This window comes from Capricornis sumatraensis, chromosome 16 (genome assembly GCF_032405125.1).
Source record: "Capricornis sumatraensis isolate serow.1 chromosome 16, serow.2, whole genome shotgun sequence".
NCBI classification, from domain to species: Eukaryota; Metazoa; Chordata; class Mammalia; order Artiodactyla; family Bovidae; genus Capricornis; species Capricornis sumatraensis.
Genome location: NC_091084.1, coordinates 18,862,237 through 18,885,144, shown reverse-complemented (window position 1 = coordinate 18,885,144; position 22,908 = coordinate 18,862,237). Strand labels below are relative to the sequence as shown.

The 22,908-nt window shown below is 42.4% G+C and overlaps 1 protein-coding gene across 2 annotated transcripts in view; it reads left to right on the top strand.

Annotated features, from left to right (window-relative positions):
• Window positions 1-14,005, top strand: part of ALKBH8 (alkB homolog 8, tRNA methyltransferase) — a 124,484-nt gene extending 110,479 nt beyond the window's left edge. Inside the window, exons 11-12 of one of the 2 annotated variants that reach the window (XM_068989074.1) lie at window positions 5,776-5,925; window positions 13,294-14,005. In XM_068989074.1, the coding sequence (XP_068845175.1) occupies window positions 5,776-5,925; window positions 13,294-13,851 (708 nt within the window). In that variant the 3' untranslated portion in view covers window positions 13,852-14,005. The remainder of the gene's footprint in view (window positions 1-5,775; window positions 5,926-13,293) is intronic. The other variant, XM_068989075.1, reaches the window with a different exon arrangement.
• Window positions 14,006-22,908: the final 8,903 nt, after the last annotated feature.

Here is a 22,908-nt window from a genome sequence, read left to right as displayed (position 1 = left end):
CAAAATGAGGACTGCTGCTCCAGAGACAGCAGCTCAGCCAGCTCTGAGAAACTGTTCCAAAATGGTAGTGGGGGAAGGTCAATGTATATGATTTTGGTGAAGGGAGAGTTCAGTGCAATCAAGTGCCTATTTTACAAATGGTTTTCAGCTAGTTATGAGGAGCTGATGCCAAGGGATGTTCAAATTACTGTACTATTGTACTCATTCCACATGCTAGCTAGATTATGCTCAAAATCCTTCAAGCTAATCTTCAGTAGTAAGTGAACTAAGAAATTCCAGATGTACAAGCTGGATTTAGAAAAGGCAGAGGAACTAGAGATTAAATTGCCAACTTCTGCTGTATCACAGAAAAAGCAAGAGAATTCCAGAAAAACATCTACTTCTGCTTCATTGACTATGCTAAAGCCTTTGTATGGATCACAACAAACTGGAATGTTCTTGAAGAGATGGGAATAGCAGCCCACCTTACCTGCCTCCTGATAAACTTGTATGCAGGACAAGAGGCAACAGTTAGAAGTGGACATAAAACAATGGACTGGTTCAAAACTGGGAAAGGAGTACATCAAGCCTGTATATTGTCACCCTGCTTATTTAACTTATATGCAGAGTACATCATATGAAATGCTGGGCTAGATGATTCACAACCTGGAATCCGGATTGCTGAGAGAAATATAAAAAATCTCAGATATACAGATGACACCACCTTCATGGCAGAAATCAAAGAGGAAACTAAAGAGCCTCGTGATGAAGGTGAAAAAGGAGAGTGAAAAAGCTGGCTTAAAACTCAACATTCAAAAAACAAAGATCATGGCATCTGACTCCATCACTTCATGGCAAATAGGTGGGGGAAAAGTGGAAACAGTGTCACATTTCATTTTCTTGGACTCCAAAATCACTGCAGACAGTGACTGCAACCACGAAATTAAAAGACACTTGCTCTTTGGAAGAAAAGCTGTGATAAACCTAGGCAGTGTATTAGAAAACAGAGACACTAGTTTGCCAACAGAGTCCGTGTAGTCAAAGTTATGGTTTTTCCAGTAGTCATGTATGGATGTGAGATTTGGGCCATAAAGATGTCTGAGCGCCAAAGAATTGATGCTTTCGAACTGTGGTACTGGAGAAGACTCTTCAGAGTTCCTTAGACAGCAAGGAGATCAAACCAGTCAATCCTGAAGGAAATCAATGCTAAATATACATTGGAAGGACTGATGCTGAAGCTGAGGCTCCAATTCTTTGGCCACCAGATGCAAAGAGCTAACTCATTAAAAAAGACCCTAATGCTGGAAAAGATTGAGGGCAGGAGGAGGCAACAGATATGAGGTGCTTGGATGGCATCATCAACTCAATGGACATGAGTTTGAGCAAACTCAGGGAGATAGTGAAGGACAGGGATGCCTGGCATGCTGCAGTCCATGGGGTCACAAAGAGTCAAAAACAACTTAGTGACAACAGCACCAACAATGTCACTGTGTAGGGATTTTTTGCTATTGCTATGTCACTTCAGTCGTGTCCGACTCTGTGTGACCCCATAGATGGCAGCCCACCAGGCTGCCCTGTCCCTGGGATCCTCCAGGCAAGAACACTGGAGTGGGTTGCCATTTCCTTCTCCAATGCATGAAAGTGAAAAGTGAAAGTGAAGTCGCTCAGTCATGTCCGACGTAGCAACCCCATGGACTGCAGCCTTCCAGTCTCATTCCATCCACGGGATTTTGCAGGCAAGAGTACTGGAGTGGGTTGCCATTGTCTTAGTGCTTTCTAAAATGAGGAGATGCAAGGATTGGGATTGTGAAATCATTTCCTGAAAATATCTAACTAACTAAAGACCTGTTCTACAAGTTTCTTTGGAGCACTGAGTGCCTCATTCTCCACCCTGAACTCCCTTCAGTTCAGTTCAGTTCAGTCGCTCAATCTTGTCCAACTCTTTGCAACCCCATGGACTGCAGCACACCAGGCCTCCCTGTCTGTTACTGACTCCCGGAATCCACTCAAACTCATGTCCATTGAGTCGGTGATGCCATCCAACCATCTCATCCTCTGTCGTCCCCTTCTCCTCTTGCCTTCAATCTTTCTCAGCATCAGGGTCTTTTCAAATGAGTCAGCTCTTCACATCAGGTGGCCAAAGTATTGGGAGTTTCAGCTTAAACATCAATCCTTCCAATGAATATTCAGGACTGTTCTCCTGATGGACTGGTTGGATCTCCTTGCAGTCCAAGGGACTCTCAAGAGTCTTCTCCAACACCGCAGTTCAAAAACATCAATTCTTCAGCACTCAGCTTTCTTTATAGTCCAGCTCTCACATCCATATATGACTGCTGGAAAAACAATAGCCTTGACTAGATGGACCTTTGTTGGCAAAGTAATATCTCTGCTTTTTAATATGCTGTCTAGATTGGTCATAACTTTCCTTCCAAGGAGTAAGAGTCTTTTAATTGCATTTTTTGGGGTGTGTCAGACATTAGCAACTGCAGTAGCACAGGATTCAGTCTTGCAGAGGCAATGGCAAATGCCCTTGGCAAGCTCCAATTTGCAGTTGACACTTTCTGTGTTTGCAGTCTCTATTCTGTAGGCTGCAGCATTGTAGATTGTAGGCTGCAGGATTGTAGGTGGGTAAAGCTGGTCTAGAGGGTTATGTGGGCTTCCTGGTTAGAAAGACTGGTACCTGCCCACTGGTGGAGCTGGGTCTTGTTCTTTAGCTGGGCAGGGCTGCGTCAAAAGATGTGTTTAAGAGGTAGTTGTGGGCTCAAGAAAACTTTTGGCAACTTGTCTGCTTATGGGTGGGTCTGTGTTCCCTCCCTGTTGGTTATTTGGCCTGAGGTGTCCCAGCCCTGGAGCCAGAGGCTGTTGAGTGGGGCCAGGTTTTGGTGTCTCCAGGAGAGCTCACACCAGTGAGCTGGTACTTCTGCCACCAGGATTTTTATCCCCGCAATGAGCCACATCTCTCCCTACCCCTACATACACACACTTGCCCCTGCAGGATACCCTCCAAGACCAACATGTATGTCTAGCATAGGCTCCTGTGACATCACCAAGTTCCTGGGTCTTGGTATGCATGAAACCTTGTGTGCCCTCTCCAAACTGGAGTTTCTGTTTCCCCTGGTCCACTGAAATTCCTGCACTCAAACCCTGCTGGCCTTCAAAGCCAAATGCTCTGGGGCCTCCTCCTGATACCAGCTTGCAGACTGGCGAGCCTTACCTGGGGCTCAGAACTCTCAGTCCTGTGGGAGAAACTCTGTGATGTATTTTCAGTTTGTAGGTTGCCCATCCAGTAGGAATGGAATTTGATTGTGTTGCAGATGCACTCTTCCTACTGTCTCATTGTGGCTTCTTCTTGTGTTCTTTGGGGTTCTTTTCCACTGGAAGGACCAATGCTGAAGCTCCAATATTTTCGCCACCTGATGCAAAGTGCTGACTCATTGGAAAAGACCCTGATGCTGGAAAAAATTGAGGGCAGGAGGAGAAGGAGGCAACCAAAGATGAGATGGTTGGATGGCATCACTGACTCAATGGACATGAATTTGAGCAAACTCAGGAAGATAGTGAAGGACAGGGAAGCCTGGTGTGCTGCAGTCCATGAGGTCACAAAGAGTTAGACACAACTGACTGGCTGAACAAGAACAACAAAACAAAATTGAAACATTTACCTTTTCTCTCTACCTGATCCTTCCAGAGATTGGAAACTTTTAGGTTTCCAGTAGCTTAACAAATAAGTCAGAAAAACTATCTTGCTAACTACATATCAAGATGAGGGACATAAAAGCCTGGTGTGCTACAGTCCATGGGGTCACAGAATCAGACATGACTTGGCCACTGAACAACAACAAGGCCAATTATATATCTTACACAGGTAACAAGAGCAGTTAATTAGGAATTGTGCCACTGTTGTTACTAAAGGACTCAGTACTTTTCCATCTTAAAATGTAATTAAAATGACATTACTATATTTTACTTCTAGCTTGTTACCTTTTATTATACCTCAGGTATTAATGCAGCTGTGGGCTGGAATACTGAAGCTATTGAATGTTAATTAGAAATTGAGCAAATTCATATTAAGCATGACTGACATGGCAGTGTGACTTTACTCAGAAAGAATTGTTTTGATGAAAAGATTCACATCTTTATTCTCAGATGAATTGAGGGAATACTGATCCCTCAGCATTAATCAAAACTTACCACATCAAAAATTCCAATGAGTAAATACAAACTTGTTGTGGCTACTTCTGTCAGATGAAATCTATTTATATATATATCTCCTCTCTGTTGTAGAGATTGGGTTAAGAAGAGATATCTGGAGATAATCATTAGTGATTTAACTTTAACCTCTAATTCCTTCCCTAGTTTATATGTGCACATTGCATGTGTGTGCATGACTTTCTCTCTTTTTCTCTTTCTTGTCTTTCTCTGTCTCTGTCACTCCCTCTATATATGGTATCTTTAGAACAGCAAAGCTGTGTACAAAACAATAGCAAAATTAGAGAAAAGACAAGCAGTCCTAACCCACAAATACTTGCCACAGAACCGGACATATCCATAAGGTATGTTAGGCCTCACCTGCTTGGGGAGATTAAAGGATGCTGTTAGCTGCCTTCACTGTTTTCATTGCCATAGAATGGTTTGGTTATACTAAAAAATTTAATTCAATTGCATTTTACAAATTTCAAATGCAACACTGTATTCTTGTCAGTTCAGTTTAGTTCAATCACTCAGTTGTGTCCGACTCTTTGCAATCCTGTGGACTGCAGCACGCCAGGCTTCCCTGTCCATCACCAATTCCCGGAGCTTGCTCAAACTCATGTCCATCAGTGATGCTGTCTAACCATCTCATCCTCTGTCGTCTCCTTCTCCTCCTGCATTCAATCTTTCCCAGCATCAAGGTCTTTTGATGAGTCAGTTCTTCACATCAGGTGGCCATAGTATTGGGTTTCTGTGTCAGTATCACTCCTTCCAATGAATATGCAGGATAGATTTCTTTTAGGATTGACCAGTTTGATCTCCTTACAGTCCAGGTGCTCTCAAGAATCTCCTTCAACACCACAGTCCAAAAGCATCAATTCTTTGGTGCCTAGCTTTCTTGAGATATACGTATTTAGCAGAACAAGAATCAGTAGCTTTAAAAAAGGAAATAAGTTATTTAACTTTATTTAGGGTGATTTTATTTTATGATGGTGCAAGTCATACATCTTGAAGAGTATAAAGAAGCAGGAAAAAATAAGCCATCCTCATGACATCTGGGCCATTACTAAATAGTTTATATCCTAATAAGAGATACTTTGAACCTATTATTTGTAGCCCCCCCCAAAAGACTGAATGTCTTTATTTATGTCATAATTTCCATTTTAAAATGTGTGATATTGGACTTCCCTGGCAGTCAGTGGTTAAGACTCCATGCTTCCACTGCAAGGGACACAGGTTTGATCCCTGGTCAGGGAACTAAGATCCACATGCTATGTGGCGTGGCAAATAAAGAAAATAAGATAAAAAATAAAATATTAAAAAAAAATTCAAGATTCTGAATGGTGATAATTAGATGCCAATTAGAACTTCTCGTTTCCACCAGTGTTATTTTTATTCTAGTCATTCATTTCCATTCACTAATTTGAATTCTATCTAATATCTGTTAAGATAATAAATGCTGCCTTGTAAATTATATAAATAATTTTGTACTGGCTGTAAGAACTGATAATATCATAGTCTTAGACCCTTTCACAATGAATATGAAATCTGTCTAATAATTTATGTCTTTTAAACAAGATGTTTGAAATTCTTTATCTCTTACAGATTGGCTGTGATCATAGCCAAAACCTTGTGGACATTTGTAGAGACAGGCAATATCAGGCCTTTGTCTGTGATGCTTTGGCAGTACCAATCCGTAGTGGATCTTGTGACGCTTGCATTTCCATTGCTGTTATTCACCATTTTGCTACAGCAGTAAGTATTATCTTTCTTGCTCTAAAAACTTATAACTAAGTGGCAGGAAGCAGGAACAAGATGGCGGAGGAGTAGTTGGACATGGAGTACATCTCTCTCCACAGATACATCAGGAGTGCGCCTTCAGACACAGAAGTGCTTGCAGAACACCAGCGGAGAGTGGACAGAGTACCTGACTACCAGAAAAGAATATATAGAACCATGCAGAACTCTGTAGGATGAAGTGAACTAGGGGGAAAAACAGGAGTGTTAGTAGAACTGGATCTGCCCTCAGCAGATAGGGGAACTGAAGCAGGGGTCCAATCCCCACATCAGGGCAATTGCTAGGTCCAGCATTTAAGCCTGAGAGTGAAGCAGCTGATCTGTGATAGCCTAAATGGAATGAGACTCAGATAGTCCTTGCTGCAGTCATATGTGCCCCGGACAGGGACACAGGTCCCCTAAAAGCCACAGCAGCTGTGAGCTGGAGTGTAAGGGTTCTGGAGCAATCCCAGGGCAAGGACTGCTGTTGACTGTGTAGAGACGGACCGAAGGGACATAAGGGAGGAGATAGTGGTGGGACATGCCTGTGGAGGAAAGTCAGGCAGCCATGGAAGCAAGACGATACTGCTGAGTCATGCATAGTGGATCAGTCACCGTAGCCTTTCTCTCCCCATACCCCACCATTGGTAGCTGAACAATAGAGAGGCTGGCCCATCAAGCACCTGACACGCAGAACAACAGAATAGGGCCCCACCCAGGGTGCCCCTTTAAGTGCCTGACACGCCAATCTACAGAGCAGGATCCCAGTTGGGGGGCCTGTCTATGTGCCTGGTGCGCCAAACAATAGAGAAGGACCCCAGGCAAGGGAGCCCTCTAAGTGCCTGAAGGGGTGGAGCTATGGAGAAAGACTAGCCAAAGAGACCTTCTGATTGGCAACTACTAGAGGCTTGAAAAAAGACTCTGATAGGGCTGTAACTCCTGCAGCTGAGGCAGTCTGTGTCCTTGCACGCTTGGTGCCATCAGGGTCCCCTTGACCAGCAGCAGCCATGCCACCTTCACGCTTAACCCTCACTAGGGCAGAGGTGCCACAGGCAAAAAAAGACTTGCACCTATGCACATGGGTTCTCTTTGGTTTTGTCCATCTCTTTGCAACCCTGTGGATTGTGGCCTGCCAGGCTTCTCTGTCAGGGAGGGGGTTCTCCAGGCTAGAATACTGGAGCGTATTGGCCAATACTGGTTGCCCTACCCTTCTAGAGCACTATATTTCCTGCTGCCCTAGCTGCCATCTCCCCTGAGTACCTGGTGCTGCCAGAACCCCTGCAACCCAAGCAGCTGCCCCACCTCCACATCTGGCCCTCACAGGGGCAAACCCAAGTCCTTCAGGGAAGCCTCAGGAGCAAACCCCAGTGGATGACCCACATGCAGAGGTGGAAATAAAACCACAATTGAAACCCAGGGGCAGTGTGGAGGAAGACCCAAAACCTTCCCACAGCTATACCAGCTGTAGATTAAATCCACATGATCAACTAGGCAGACTCTGCATCTATGGAATATATAAAAGGACATTGAGAGCTCCCACAAAAGAAAATGTACTCGTTCTGATAGCTGTGGACATTGGAGGCAAGACCACACAGGAATAGGACCAGATTAGAGTCTGAGCTGTCCCCATAGCAGGTCCAGAGACCAGCACAGTGTTGGAGGGCATCCTAGAGAGGCGAGGTGGACTGTGACTCCCAGTGAGAGAAAGGATGCTAACAACAGAGGCTCAAGAAAAACATTTATTATTCTTATATTTTGATGTGTTCTGTAGTTTATTTTGGATGTTTTTCCACTTTTCCTTTTTTTCCACTGGGTTGTAGTTGTCAGTTTTATTAGCACTGTGAGATCTAATTAAGCTTTTGAGTTTTTTAAAATCACACTCTGTATTGCTGTTATAATAAACCTCTCCCTCTACATTGGCCTTTTCAACTTCTGTGGAGTTTTCCTTTTTTTTCTCTCTCTTTTACATAATTTTAACTTAAAAGATTTTTAAACCTATTATTATTTTTTCTACATTTATTCCTTTGTTTACTTTTCCTATCCTTTTCCTGTCCTTTTCCCATCCTTTTCTTGTCCTTTTCCCTTTGCAGTTAATCTTTAATATATATAAATCTTTGTTTACCTCTATTTAACTTTGCATTTCTATTCTTCTCTTTCTTTCCTTTCTTTTTCTCACCATATTTGTTTGTTCTGTTTTCGTTGCTTTATTCCCCAGTTGACATCTTCCTTTAGTTTTATTTTCCAGTTTGTGCTTCAGTTAATTTTGTTCTTAACTGGTGGATATCATTTTTGGTTTCCTTTGTTTACAGGGTCAGTCTATTGTACTTTATTTTTGTTGGACTGTTTTGAGTTTGTTTCTGGGTATGTATGTGTATATTCCATTATTTTAATTATTCTTTGCCTGATTTTATAACTGCACTTGTCTGTGGATCATCTTTGGTTTCTTATGTTTGAGTATTTGTTTTAAACTCCTTTAATGCCATAACTGACCTTTTCCAGTCCTGTGGCCACTGCTGAGTTTTCCAAATTTGCTGACATATTGAGTGCAGCACTTTCACAGCATGATCTTTCAGGATTTGAAATAGCTCAGCTGGAATTCCATCACCTCCACTAGCTTTGTTTGTAGTCATGCTTTCTAAGGCCCACTTGACTTCACATTCCAAGATGTCTGGCTCTAGATGAGTGATCACAGCATCGTGATTATTCAGGTCATGAAGATCTTTTTTGTACAGTTCTTCTGTGTATTCTTGCCACCCCTCTTCTTAATATCTTCTGCTTCTGTTAAGTCCATACCATTTCTGTCCTTTATCAAGCCCATATTTGCATGAAATGTTCCCTTGGTATCTCTAATTTTCTTGAAGAGATCTCTAGTCTTTCCCATTCTGTTGTTTTCCTCTATTTCTTTGCATTGATCACTGAAGAAGGCTTTCTTATCTTTTCTTGCTATTCTTTGGAACTCTGCATTCAGATGCTTTTATCTTTTCTTTTCTCCTTTGCTTTTCACCTTTCTTCTTTTCACAGCTATTTGTAAGGCCTCCCCAGACAGCCATTTTGCTTTTTTGCATTTCTTTTCCATGGGGATAGTCTTGATCCCTGTCTCCTGTATAATGTCACGAACCTCTGCCCATAGTTCATCAGGCACTCTATCAGATCTAGGCCCTTAAATCTATTTCTCACTTCCACTGTATAATCATAAGGGATTTTATTTAGGTCATACCTGAATGGTCTAGCAGTTTTCCCTACTTTCTTCAATTTAAGTCTGAATTTGGTAATACAGAGTTCATGATCTGAGCCACAGTCAGCTCCTGGTCTTGTTTTTGTTGACTGTATAGAGCTTCTCCATCTTTGGCTGCAAAGAATATAATCAATCTGAATTCGATATTGACCATCTGGTGATGTCCATGTGTAGAGTCTTCTCTTGTGTTGGTGGAAGAGGGTGTTTGCTATGACCAGTGCATTTTCTTGGCAAAACTCTATTAATCTTTGCCCTGCTTCATTCTGCATTCCAAGGCCAAATTTGCCTGTTACTCCAGGTGTTTCTTGACTTCCTCTTTTTGCATTCCAGTCCCCTATAATGAAAAGGACATCTTTTCTGGGTGTTAGTTCTAAAAAGTCTTGGAAGTCTTCATAGAACCGTCCCAACTTCAGCTTCTTCAGTGTTACTGTTTGGGGCATAGACTTGGATTACCATGATATTGAATGGTTTGTCTTGGAAACAAACAGAGATCATTCTGTCGTTTTTGAGATTGCGTCCAAATACTGCGTTGCTAGTAAAGTAATGCTCAAAATTCTCCAAGCCAGGCTTCAGCAGTACATGAACCGTGAAGTTCCTGATGTTCAAGCTGGTTTTAGAAAAGGCAGAGGAACCAGACATCAAATTGCCAACATCTGATGGATCATGGAAAAAGCAAGAGAGTTCCAGAAAAACATCTATTTCGGCTTTATTGACTATGCCAAAGCCTTTGACTGTGTGGATTACAATAAACTGTGGAAAATTCTGAAAGAAATGGGAATACCAGACCACCTGACCTGCCTCTTGAGAAATCTGTATGCAGGTCAGGAAGCGACAGTTAGAACTGGACATGGAACAACAGACTGGTTCCAGATAGCAAAAGGAGTACGTCAAGGCTGTATATTGTCACCCTGCTTATTTAACTTCTATGCAGAGTACATCATGAGAAACACTGGACTGGAAGAAACACAAGCTGGAATCAAGATTGCCGGGAGAAATATCAATAACCTCAGATATGCAGATGATACCACCATTATGGCAGAAAATGAAGAGGGACTAAAAAACCTCTTGATGAAAGTGAAAGAGGAGAGTGAAAAAGTTGGCTTAAAGCTCAACATTCAGAAAATGAAGATCACAGCATCTGGTCCCATCACTTCATGGGAACTAGGTGGGGAAACAGTGGAAACAGTGTCAGACTTTATTTTTATTTGGCTCCAGAATCACTGCAGATGGTGACTGCAGCCATGAAATTAAAAGACACTTACTCCTTGGAAGAAAAGTTATGACCAACCTAGATAGCATATTGAAAAGCAGAGACATTACTTTGCCAATGAAGGTCCATCTAGTCAAGGCTATGGTTTTTCCTGTGGTCATGTATGGATGTGAGAGTTGGACTGTGAAGAAGGCTGAGCGCTGAAGAATTGATGCTTTTGAACTGTGGCGTTGGAGAAGACTCTTGAGAGTCCCTTGGACTGCAAGGAGATCCAACCAATCAATTCTGAAGGAGATCAACTCTGGGATTTCTTTGGAAGGACTGATGCTAAAGCTGAAACTCCAGTAGTTTGGCCACCTCATGCGAAGAGTTGACTCATTGGAAAAGACTCTGATGCTGGGAGGGATTGGGGACAGGAGGAGAAGGGGACGACCCAGGATGAGATGGCTGGATGGCATCACTGACCTGATGGATGTTGAGTCTGAGTGAACTCTGGGAGTTGGTGATGGACAGGGAAGCCTGGCATGTTGCAATTCATGGGGTCGCAAAGAGTCGGACACGACTGAGCGACTGAACTGAACTGAATGCCATAACAAACCACTGGTAGAATCTCCATTTCTGGCAAGAGATCAAGCCCTGAGCCTTTAGAGAGGGAGCACTGACTCAAAGACCCTAGGCCACCAGAGAACACCTAATCCTAGGGAGTATCAAATAGTGAGAACTCCCACAAAGGAAACCACTTGAATACAAGACCCAGCATCATCCAACTACCAGTAGCACCCTGTGCAGGATGTCTCATCCAAACAAGAAATAAGACAAAAATACAAACCCAATCATCAGCAGACAGGATTACCACCTCACTCAGCCCTTCCCCATCAGAGGGAAAAAAAAAAAACCAAAAACTCAGCACAAATCTCACCCTCTAGGAAGTTTACACAAACCACTGGACCAGCCTTAGGAAGGCAGAAACCAAAAGGAAGAAAGAATTCAGCCTTGAAGCTAGGGGAAAGGAGACCTCAAACACAGTAAGTTTGAAAAAAAAAATGATGAAAAGGCAGAGAAATACTGCACAAATGAAGGAATAAACTAGAAACACAGAAGTCCATAAATGAAGAGGAAATAGGCAAACTACCTGAAAAAGAATTCAGAATAATGATAATAAAGATGATTAGAAACCTTGAAAATAGAATGGAGAAAATGTAAGAATCAATTAACAAAGATCTAGAAGGATTAAAGAATAAACACACAGAGGCAAACAACACACTTAATGAAACTAAAAATACTTTAAAAGGAATCAATAGCAGAATATCTGAAGCAGAAGAACGCGTCATTGAGCTGGAAGATAAAATAGTGGAAATAATTGCTGGAGAGAAGAATAAAGTAAAAAAATGAAAAGAACTGAGGTAGTCTCAGAGTGGAGAAGTACTCTTGCCTGGAGAATCCATGGATGGAGGAGCCTGGTAGGTTGCAGTCCATGGGGTCGCTAAGAGTCGGACACAACTGAGCAACTTCACTTTCACTTTTTATTTTCATGCATTGGAGAAGGAAATGGCAACCCACTCCAATGTTCTTGCCTGGAGAATCCCAGGGATGGGGAAGCCTGGTGGGCTGCCGTCTATGGGGTCACACAGACTCGGACACGACTGAAGCTACTTAGCAGCAGTAGCAGCAGCAGTCTCAGAGACCTCTGGGATAATACTAAGTGGCAGGAAATGTTCATAGATTTTACTGATTTGGACTACATTTCAGCTTTTCCTTTCTTTCCATGTCATAAAGTGTACCCCAGTTTTTAAAGAAAGCCTGTGGAATGGAGATGAGTTACATGGGAGTTGTGCTTTCTTAAACAGAGGTCTGTTGTGACTATGCTTTACTGCTGCATATTTCCCCCTTTTTCCTGCCTGAGTCTTACTCATCTTTAAATGTCTTTCTCAAATCCACAGAGTTGCAGAACTTGAGCTATAAGAGACTTTAAGAGATCAGCTGTAGGCCTCTTGAGGATTTGTTCTCTCTTCTCAGCCTCTGAGCTTCTTCTCTATTTCTGTTTCCCATCTTGCTTCCTCAGCTCTTTCTCTCATTCCCAAGATCTGAGTTTCATGTTCTTCCCATTCTATTTTTCTTTTCATATTCTTTTTTTTCAAAACTCAAGTATTTAACTAGTAGTGGTATGCTGATGTTTTAATTAGTCACTATGCTTCTAATTTTAAAATAAGCAAACTTAATATTTTATAGGAAAAAAAAAATTTATTACTCTTGAGTGTTACTCATTTTCTCCTGATCTAGGCAGTAACATAGATTCCTCTGTGCTAGAGTTACTGGCACCTTAACTGAATTCAAAACAAAACAGAACACCTTCTGTGCCTCTGTATTATTATTGGAAAGAAAAAAAAATTTTTCTATTTATCCTTTTACCCTCCTTGACTGCAGAACACAATTCTTCTTTTTTCCTTCTTCTTTTTTTTTTTGTTTTATATAAGATTTGTCGTATGTTTGATTTTCTGTGCTGTCCATCTTAGTTGAAAACAGTCCTGTTCAATTCAGTTCAGTTCAGTCGCTCAGTCGTGTCCAACTCTTTGCGACCCCATGAATCGCAGCACACCAGGCCTCCCTGTCCATCACCATCTCCCGGAGTTCACTCAGACTCAAGTCCATCGAGTCGGTGATGCCATCCAGCCATCTCATCCTGGGTCGTCCCCTTCTCCTCCTGCCCCCAATCCCTCCCAGCATCAGAGTCTTTTCCAATGAGTCAACTCTTCGCATGAGGTGGCCAAAGTACTGGAGTTTCAGCTTTAGCATCATTCTTTCCAAAGAACACCAGTCAATCATATTTCCAATTTGCTCCCTGTATCTCTTTCTGGCTGATAAACAATAATACAGTTTTTGTTTTGTTTTGTTTTTCCACTAGGAGCGTAGAGTGGCAGCTCTCCAAGAACTTGTTCGACTCCTAAGACCTGGTGGGAAGGCACTCATCTATGTTTGGGCTATGGAGCAAGAATATAATAAGAAAAAATCCAAGTATCTTAGAGAAAACAGAACTAGCCAAGGCATGAAAGAGGAAATCAGCAATGATACATCAGTGCAAGAGTTGCTTGTGAAGCAGTTGCCAAATGTAGGCAATCAAAACTCAGCACATTCTGTCTCCTCCATAAATGACTTTCAAGATGGAGGATGTAACTCAAGGAATGTTGCTAATTCCAAGTTGCCTATTCATACTAACAGGACTTCTTTTCATTCTCAAGACTTACTGGTTCCCTGGCACTTTAAGGGAACTCCTGGTAAGGACAAGCGTGTTGAGCCATTTGGTCCATTAGGATCCTGTGACCCAGGTCCTGTGTTTCATCGTTATTACCATGTGTTTTGTGAGGGAGAATTGGAAGCTGCCTGCCGGACTTTGAGTAATATCAGCATACTGCAAAGTTACTATGATCAGGGGAACTGGTGTGTAATTCTTCAAAAGGTCTGATTATCTCTATGAACATATTATATATAGGGAAGAAGTGCTCGACTTTTTTTTTTTTTTAATGAGATTAAATTACCTATATTTTTTAATTAAAGAGAAAATGTGTGGAAAATATCAAAGGAGAGTGCCTGGGAGAAATTTGAAAGTAGAGACTAGTTAGGATATATTCAGTCTACTACTATTGCTGACATCACTTAATCCATGATGGAGGAACAAGGATGGTTTTAAAAGTAATTGAAGTAATTCGTGAAATATTTGGGATCTTAGGGTAAGAGTACAGCATTTTGAAGATAAACTTTTGTTATAAAGTGTTGATAAATGAACTAAATTATGTAGACTCTTAATGAAGTAATCACATAACATTTTATCAATAATAAAATATTCCTGTTCAGTAGAAAATTGTCTGAAATTTTATCTGTGATTGTTAGCTCTAAAATCACAGATGATAACCACTCTGTCACTGCACTTTACTAGCACAGGGCTTGACACATCATAGGTACTCAGTAAAATTTTAGTCAGTTGGATAGTACCCATACATTAAGGTAGGGGTTTTCATCCAGTAAAAGCTTACTGAAATTGTACAGTGTACCAGTCACTATTTTAAATTCTGGGAGGGGAACAGTGAACAAGAAAAATACAAAGTTGATGCCTTTGTTGAGCTTATATTCTAGAAGGAAAGATAGACAATAAACAATACAGGACACTGGGGTTTGATCCCTGGATCAGGAAAATGCCCTGGAGAAAGGAATGGCAACCCACACCAATATTCTTGCCTAGAAAATTCCATGGACAGAGGAGCCTGGTGGCCTGTGTAGTCCATGGGGTCACAAAGCATCCGACATGACTGAGTGACTTCATAGTCGATTAGCAATGTTGTAATAGTTTCAGGTGAACAGTAAAGGGACTCAGCCATACATATGCCTGTATCCATTCTCCCCCAAACCCCTCTGAGGCCCATCCAGGCTAGCACATAACATTGAGCAGAGTTCCGTGTGCTATACATTAGGTTTTTGTTGGTTACCCATTTTAAGTATAGCAGTGTGTACATGACCTTGCCAGAGTCCTAACCATCCCTTCCCCCTGGCAACCATGAGTTTGTTTTCTAACTTTGTGAGTCTCTTTTTGTTTTATAAGTTCATTTGTATTATTTCTTTTTAGACTCTACATGTAAGGGTTTTCATATGATATTTCTTCTTCTCTGTCTGACTTCATTCAATATGACACTCTCTAGGTCCATCCATGTTGCTGCAAATGGCCTTACTTCATTCTTTTTAATGGCTGAGTAATATTCCATTGTGTGTATATGTGTATATATATACCACATCTTTACCCATTCCTCTGTCTTGGGGCCTAAAACCTTCACTATAGTGCGAGAACTTCTGTGGTATTATTGTTCTCCAGTTTGTGAGTCACCTACCCAGCACGTATAGGATTTGATTTTCTTGTTAATTGTTTCCCTTCTACCATTTTGCTGTGGCTTCTCCTTTGTCCTTTGATGTGGGGTATCTTTTTTTGGTGGGTTCCAGTGTCTTCCTCTCTGCCAGGTGGATTCTTTGCCACTGAGCCAGCAGGGAAGCCCTGCAGAAACAGTAGTGATTAATAAATCTTAGATGAGATATTGATTACTTTTGTCATGGAATTTCAGTACAAGATTATACATTGCCCTTTAGATGAATTTGTAAGGTTCATGATATGAGAAGAAAGAATTATAAGCTAAAAATTTTGCCTTCTGATCTCTATGTCAGAAGCTTTATCTATCTCTTTTATACTTTAATAAAGCTTTATTGTATAAAAAGCTCTGAGCAATCAAGCCTCATCACTGGCACCAGATCAAATTCCTCATCTCCAGAGGCCAAGAATCCCGGTATCATTCACAGCTCATCACAGAAACATTTCAATACAAAAGAGATCCTTCCAGAACTAAGAGTCTTTCAGTAGTACAGAGCTATAGATTACAAAATGAAAATACATATAACCCCCCTAATTTCTGTGGCTTCACAGGTGGCTCTATGTGGGTTAGGAAGATCCCCTGGAGGAGGGCATGGCAATCCACTCCAGTATTCTTGCCTGGAGAATACCATGGATAGAGGAGCCTGAAAGGCTACAGTATGTAGGATTGGACAGAGTGGGACACAAATGAAGTGACTTTGCACTCACACACCCTAATTTGTTAAGAAATAGCTGGAGCAACAGGCTAATTTGACATTGGAATACAGAATGAAGTAGGGCATAGGCTAACAGAGTTTTGCCAAGAGAACACACTGGTCATAGCAAACACCCTCTTCAAACAACACAAGAGACGACTCTACACATGGACATAACCAGATGGTCAGTGTCAAAATCAGACTGATTGTATTCTTTGCAGCCAGTGATGGAGAAGATCTATACAGTCAGCAAAAACAAGACTGGGAGCTGACTGGCTCAGATCATGAACTCCTTATTGCCAAATTCAGATTTCAATTGAAGAAAGTGGGGAAAACCAATAGACCATTCAGGTATGACCTAAATTATATCCCTTACAATCACATAGTGGAAGTGACAAATAGATTCAGTGGATTAGATCTGGTAGGCAGAGTACCTGAAAAACTATGGACAGAAGTTGCTGACATTGTACAGGAAGCAGTGATCAAGATCATCCCCAAGAAAAAGAAATGCAAAGAGGCAAACTGGCTATCTGAGGAGGCCTTACAAATAGCTATGAAAAGAAGAGAAGCAAAAGGCAAAGGAGAAAAAGAAAGATATACCCATTTGATGCAGAGTTCCAAAGAATAGGAAGGAGAGATAAGAAAGCCTTCCTCAGTGATCAATGAAAAGAAATGGAAAACGAGAATACGAAAGACTAGAGATAGCTCCAAGAAAGTCACAGACACTAAAGGAAATTTTCACACCAAGATAGGCACAATAAAAGATAGAAATTGTATGGACCTAACAGAAGTAGAAGATACTAAGAAGAGGTGGCAAGAATACACAGAAGAATTATGCAAAAAAGATCTTCGCAACCTCAGATAATCACCATGGTGTAATCACTCACCTAGAGCTAGACATCTTGGAATTTGAAGTCAAGTGGGCCTTAGGAAGCATCACTATGAACAAAGCAAGTTGATGTGATGGAATTCCAGTTGAGCTATTTCAAATCCTAAAAGATGATGCTGTGAAAGTGCTGCACTCAATATGCAGCAAATTTGGAAGACTCATCAATGGCCACAGGACTGGAAAAGGTCAGTTTTCATTCCAATCCCAAAGAAAGGCAATGCCAAAGAAAGCTCAAACTACCACACCACTGCACTCATCTCACACGTTAGCAATGTAATGCTAAAAATTCTCCAAGCCAGGTATGAGTAAATGAACCGTGAACTTCCAGATGTTCAAGCTGTACTTAGAAAAGGCAGAGGGACCAGAGATCAAAGTTCCAGCATCCCTTGGATCATCAGAAAAGGAACAGAGTTCCAGAAAAACATCTACCTCTGCTTAATTGACTACACCAAAGCCTTTCACTGTGTGGAACACAATAAACTGTCTACAATTCTTCAAGAGATGGGAATACCAGAGCACCTGACCTGCCTCCTGAGAAATCTGTATGCAGGTCAAGAAGCAACAGTTAAACCTGGACATGGAACGACAGACTGGTTCCAAATTGGAAAGGAGTGTCAAGGCTGTATATTATCATTCTTTTTATTTAACTGTTATGCAGAGTACATCATGAGAAATGCTGGATGGGATGAAGCACAAGATGGAATGAAGATTGCCAAGAGAAATATCAATAACCTCAGCTATGCAGATGACACCATCCTTATAACAGAAAGCAAAGAGGAACTGAAGAGCCTCTTGATGAAGGAAAAAGAGAGAAAAAAAGCTGGCTTGAAACTGAACATTTAAAAAAACGAAGATCATGGCATATGGTCCCATCACTCCATGGCATATAGATAGGGAAACAGTGAGAAACTTTATTATTTTGGACTCCAAAATCACTGCAGATTGTGACTGCAGCCAGGAAATTAAAAGACGCTTGCTCCTAGGAAGAAAAGTTATGACCAACCTAGACAGCATGTTAAAAAGCAGAAACATTACTTTGCCAACAAAGGTCTATCTAGTCAAAGCTATGGTTTTTCCAGTAGTCATGTACAGATGTGAGAGTTGGACTATAAAGAAAGCTGAGCGCCAAAGAATTGATGCTTTTGAACTGTGATGTTGGAGAAGGCTCTTGAGAGTCCTTTGGACAGCAAAGAGATCAAACCAGTCTATCCTAAAGGAAAACAGTCCTGAATATTCATTGGAAGGACTGATGCTGAAGCTGAAACTCCAATACTTTGGCCACTTGATGAGGAGAACTGACTCATTTGAATGACCCTGATGCTGGAAGACTGATGGTGGGAGAAGGGGATGACAGAGGATGAGAAGCTGGATGGCATCGCCAACTCAATGGAGATGACTTTGAGTAATCCCTGGGAGTTGGTGAAGGACTGGGAGGTCTGGTGTGCTGCAGTCCATGTGTTCACAAACAGCTGGACACAACTGAGTAACTGGAGTGAAATGAACCCTAATTTGTTAGGAATTTATTGTCACAGACAATATGAGGAGGGCTGAAATACATGTGCAGGTACCAAATGAACAATAAAAGCAACAAATTTGCACCTCCCAAACACTCTGATAGGCAGAACAGATAGTAGACAGGTGAAACAGCAGATATATACAAACCTCTGTCATTCCTGAAGATGTGTTCATTAAGTGAAGTCCATGGAAGGGCTTGTGTTTGAAGACGCAAGTTCGATGAAAAAGCTGCCTCTAGACATGCCTACCCTAAGAAAAATTCCTACCTTGCCCCTGTCTGGATTCCACCACAAAAAAAATGGGGTCAACTTCACCCTTCCTAACTAGACACTTGGAAACTGTAATAAAATGGAAGGAACGCAAAGGCAGCCCTGTTGCTCCCGCTCCCCAGGGTGTGGTCCGAGCTCACCTGTCCTTCAGTCCAGCTGCCTTTCTCGCCAACAGGAATGCGATGGCTAATGGCAGGGCCACAGAGCTGTGTCTGCTCAAGTCAGGGTCACCCGAATTACCCACCTGAAAGGCTGAAGTCTGAGCCACAGACCACAGATTGAGTGTATGTTGTGAATGTTTGGAATCTAGGACAATACATTTCCCACCAGGACAATGGAACCCTGGACTTCAGTCATAGCCTGCTCTATTCTCCCCTCCCATTCATTTGGCAACACTCAACTGCCATCCCAACCTTGAGTCCAGCAGGCTGTTTCAGTCCCTGAGAGCCAGGCTGGCCTTGGGAACCTCTATTCAGGGGCAAGGTCTGGATGACCCGATGCACCCCCACAGGCTGGGTTACTGCTGTGCTGCACGTCAGGAAGGGGATGAGCACCCGCCAGGTCAGGAGGGTGAGGCTGGTCCAGACGATGCCCTGGTGCCCGGCAAGTTTGCTTGAATTTCGGTTTCCCCATCTCTAAAAGTCAATGTCCCAACACCACTTACTGAAGAGACTGTCTTTTTTTTTCTCCATTGTGTGTTCCTTTTATATTTAATTCTGCATTTTAAGGAAAGATGGGATCCTAGTTGTTAGCCTAGCCCACCTTCACTGAAAACCTATCTGTAACCCATATTAATGTCACTTTTTCAATTTTTTAAATATATTTTCAGGGAGTGAAATTCATTACAAAATGTATTCTTATTACATACACCTTTTGGAGGGTGTTTGTGGTGTCTGCATTATGAACATATTTCCTCATTGCTATACAACTTCTGACAGATGATCCATGTAATTATTATCTAGGGAACAGAAAATTGTACACATGACAACAGGGAAAAGTAGTGAATGTGATCAGTCAAAGAAGCTGTCACAGAAATGAATTTACCCTAGATTTACTTGGGCCTGGAGTGCTAGGCTAAAATGTAACACTCAGTTGTTGCCATTTTCGTCCCATGAAATCCTTTTACTGTTTCATTGCAAATTAGGTCAAGTATTAAGAAAAGTACCACCAAAAAAAAAAAAGTATGTAAGTCAGAGAAAGGCAAATGTATATCAATGCATCTAGAAAGATGTTACTGATGAACCTATTTACAGACATAGAAAACTGTGGACACAGTGGGGGAAGAGAGGGTGGGACCAACTGAGAGAATAGCATGGAGACATATATGACCTTATGTAAAACCAGAGCAAGTGGGAATTTGCTCTGTGACACAGGGAGCTCAACCTAGTGCTCTGTGACAGCCTGGAGGGGTGGGATGGGCAGGGAGAAGGGAGGGAGTTTCAGCAGGAAGGGGACATAAGTATACCTGTGGTTGAGTCATGCTGATGTATAGCAGAAACCAACACAAGACTGTAAAGTAATTATTCTCCAATTAAAAAAATAAAAAGAAACACGATGTAGTAAACACAAAATTAAGGCTATTGAGAAAGACAGACCAGCTTGACTTTCTATCATAGAAAAACATTTCTGGTGTTAACAGCATTTTCACTGCTATGACTACATCTGAACAAGCTTTAAATAAACCCTTTAGACTGACCTTCATATAACAACATTATGGGAGACAAAAATTTACCTTTATTTATTTGAAGATAGTAAAAAGTGAAACTTTATGGCTATATTCTTTAATATCCATAAAAAAACAATCAACTTCAGTTTAAATACTTTTTGCTTTATCAAACAAGATATAAAATACTCAATTATACATATTTAAACACTATTATTTTTAGAATCAGTCATCATTTCATACTGACAGCATGTTTCCAATGTTTCCACAGTACCATAAATAACTGTATCTCTAAAAAATCATGAACACTGAAAAAATAACACACATAACAACACAATTTATGCAGTGTGCCATCCTAATGAGGGATGGTGATCCTTGTCTCCCCTAGTGATTAGTGAGGCTGAGCATCGAAAACTTGTTGAACATTTGTGTGTCTTTGGAGAAATGTCATAAAGTTGAGGGTCCAGAAACAAATCCAAGCATCCATGGTCAACTCATCTGTGACAAATAGAAGGGGAGAATATACAAATGGGAACAAGAAGGCGCCTTCAGTAAATGTCCATGGAAAAACCGGACAGCTACATCCAAAGAATTCTATTGGTTTTTATCTCATACCACCTGAATATCAGTGAAACATGTCAACTCAAAGACTGATGTTATGAGATTTCTAGAAATAAGCATAGGTCGTAGGCCCCTTAACATCAGAGTCTCCTTCACATTTGGTGGGCAGAAGCAGAAATGGGTCTCTCTTCAAGTAAGGGAAACAGGAAAACAAAGTACACCAATGGGTTTCCATCCAATTGAACAGCTTTGCAACGGAAAAGCTAAGCATTCACAAATCAAAAAGATAGTAAACGGAACATGAGAGACTACTTGCAAGTCGTGTCTGATAAGTGGTTCCCTATGTAAAGTAGACTAAGAACAAACAGCACTCAAGTCTCCAAGAAAAAACACACCACCCTTGTCCCCTTGCCCAACACCAACTCCAACCTAAACCCTTTATCTCACTCTAACCTGTCCCTAAAACCTAACCCTAATCTAACAATATACATGTGCATTCAAAGGCATCCATCAATCCACAGGAGAGACAGACAGAGGAAGACATAGACTGAATTCAGAAAGGAAAAGAAAGAGAAACATCTAGAGAGAGACGCTGAACAAAAGAGAGGAAATGAGTAGATTTTACAGACTTTTCATAAATCTATCTGGAAGTTTGAAGCAATGACAGTGCCCATCCACCCCAGAAGGGGGAAAATGACCCAAGGTTATGAGAGTAAAAGAGAAGAATGCAGGGAGCCATTAATAGGCTCAGCCACCCACAGAAGCCGAGATGGGGCCCTTGAACCAGAATCTCAATGGCAAAGAGAACCAGAAAGTTGGGTCCTCTTTTGTATAAGAGAAGGTGTCCTTCGAGTCTTCCTTTCAGTCTTCCATTGGGGGGGGGGGGGCAGGGTCTCGAAATAGGCAGGAAGGGGAGTGCCTTTTCCTAGGTCCCAGAGCCCATTCAGGCCTGTTTCTGCCCTATTCTGTGCTAGGTCAGTCCTGTATTGAATCCTTCCTTTGGGAAGTCCCAGGGCACAAGCTCCATGTGATACCAGTCCCAGGGCACAAGCTCCATGTGATACCAGCATGGAGGTCTTGTAGGCTGACAGACCTAGGCAGTAGATGGGAGAACGACCCCCATTCTGCAGAGGGAGAGACTGGGGAAACCCTGAGGGGCACATGGCTTGTCCAGGGCCACATCACAGATGAGAAGGAGGAGCCTGGTCTGAAAGCAGCTGTGTCCTCAGAGCTCAGGCCCTGGCTGCACCCAGGCCTTTCAAGGCTGTGGGGTGGGTGGTGTGGGTGTCACTGTGCCTGCACATGGCCTAAGGGGGTGGGTGAACAGTCAGAAACCCAGAGGTTCCCTTGGGGAGCTTTGTGTAAGGGACCTCAGTAAGAACCCAGGAAATGATGTCACTTCCCGGCAACAGAACCCAACAGAACCCGGAACCTGGGTATCCAGGCCTCCACAGCAGAGAGGAGCCCCCAGCCAGCTCACTTGCTGCCAAGATGTTCTGCTGTTTGCCCCTGCCCAGAGGCCGGGGCCTCAGGAGAGCTCATAGGCAGAGTGTGTGGGAACGCGGTCAACGCCGGCTCAGCCCCACCTCCGAGAGGCCTCTGCCCCTTTGCCCGAAGGAACAGGAAGGTAACACGGGATCACCAGGCCAGGCCAGGTCCCCTCTCCCATCCCACCCAGGTAACCCTGAGTCCTTTCCCTGTGTGCATGGATACGGGCTTCTCGGGGTGTGTCTGCCTCAAGCAAGCCCAGGTGAATGTGGGTCAGAAGCCCGTGGGCCGCTTGTGTCCACACCCCAGGGGAGAGCTGGCTGGGTGGGATGGGGAGAGTCCAGGCAGTGCCGGCTGCCCAGGCTGGGCGCCCTCAGGTGGGTCTCCTTCCTCCCGGGTGGGTATCTGAGCAGACACATGTCTCGGCTGGAAGCAGAAGTTCGAGCGGGCAGAAGCAGCAGCCATCCTGGCCAGGCCCAGCTTGGAAAACTCCAAGCAAGGCTGGCTGACAGTCACTATCATTGCAGAGCT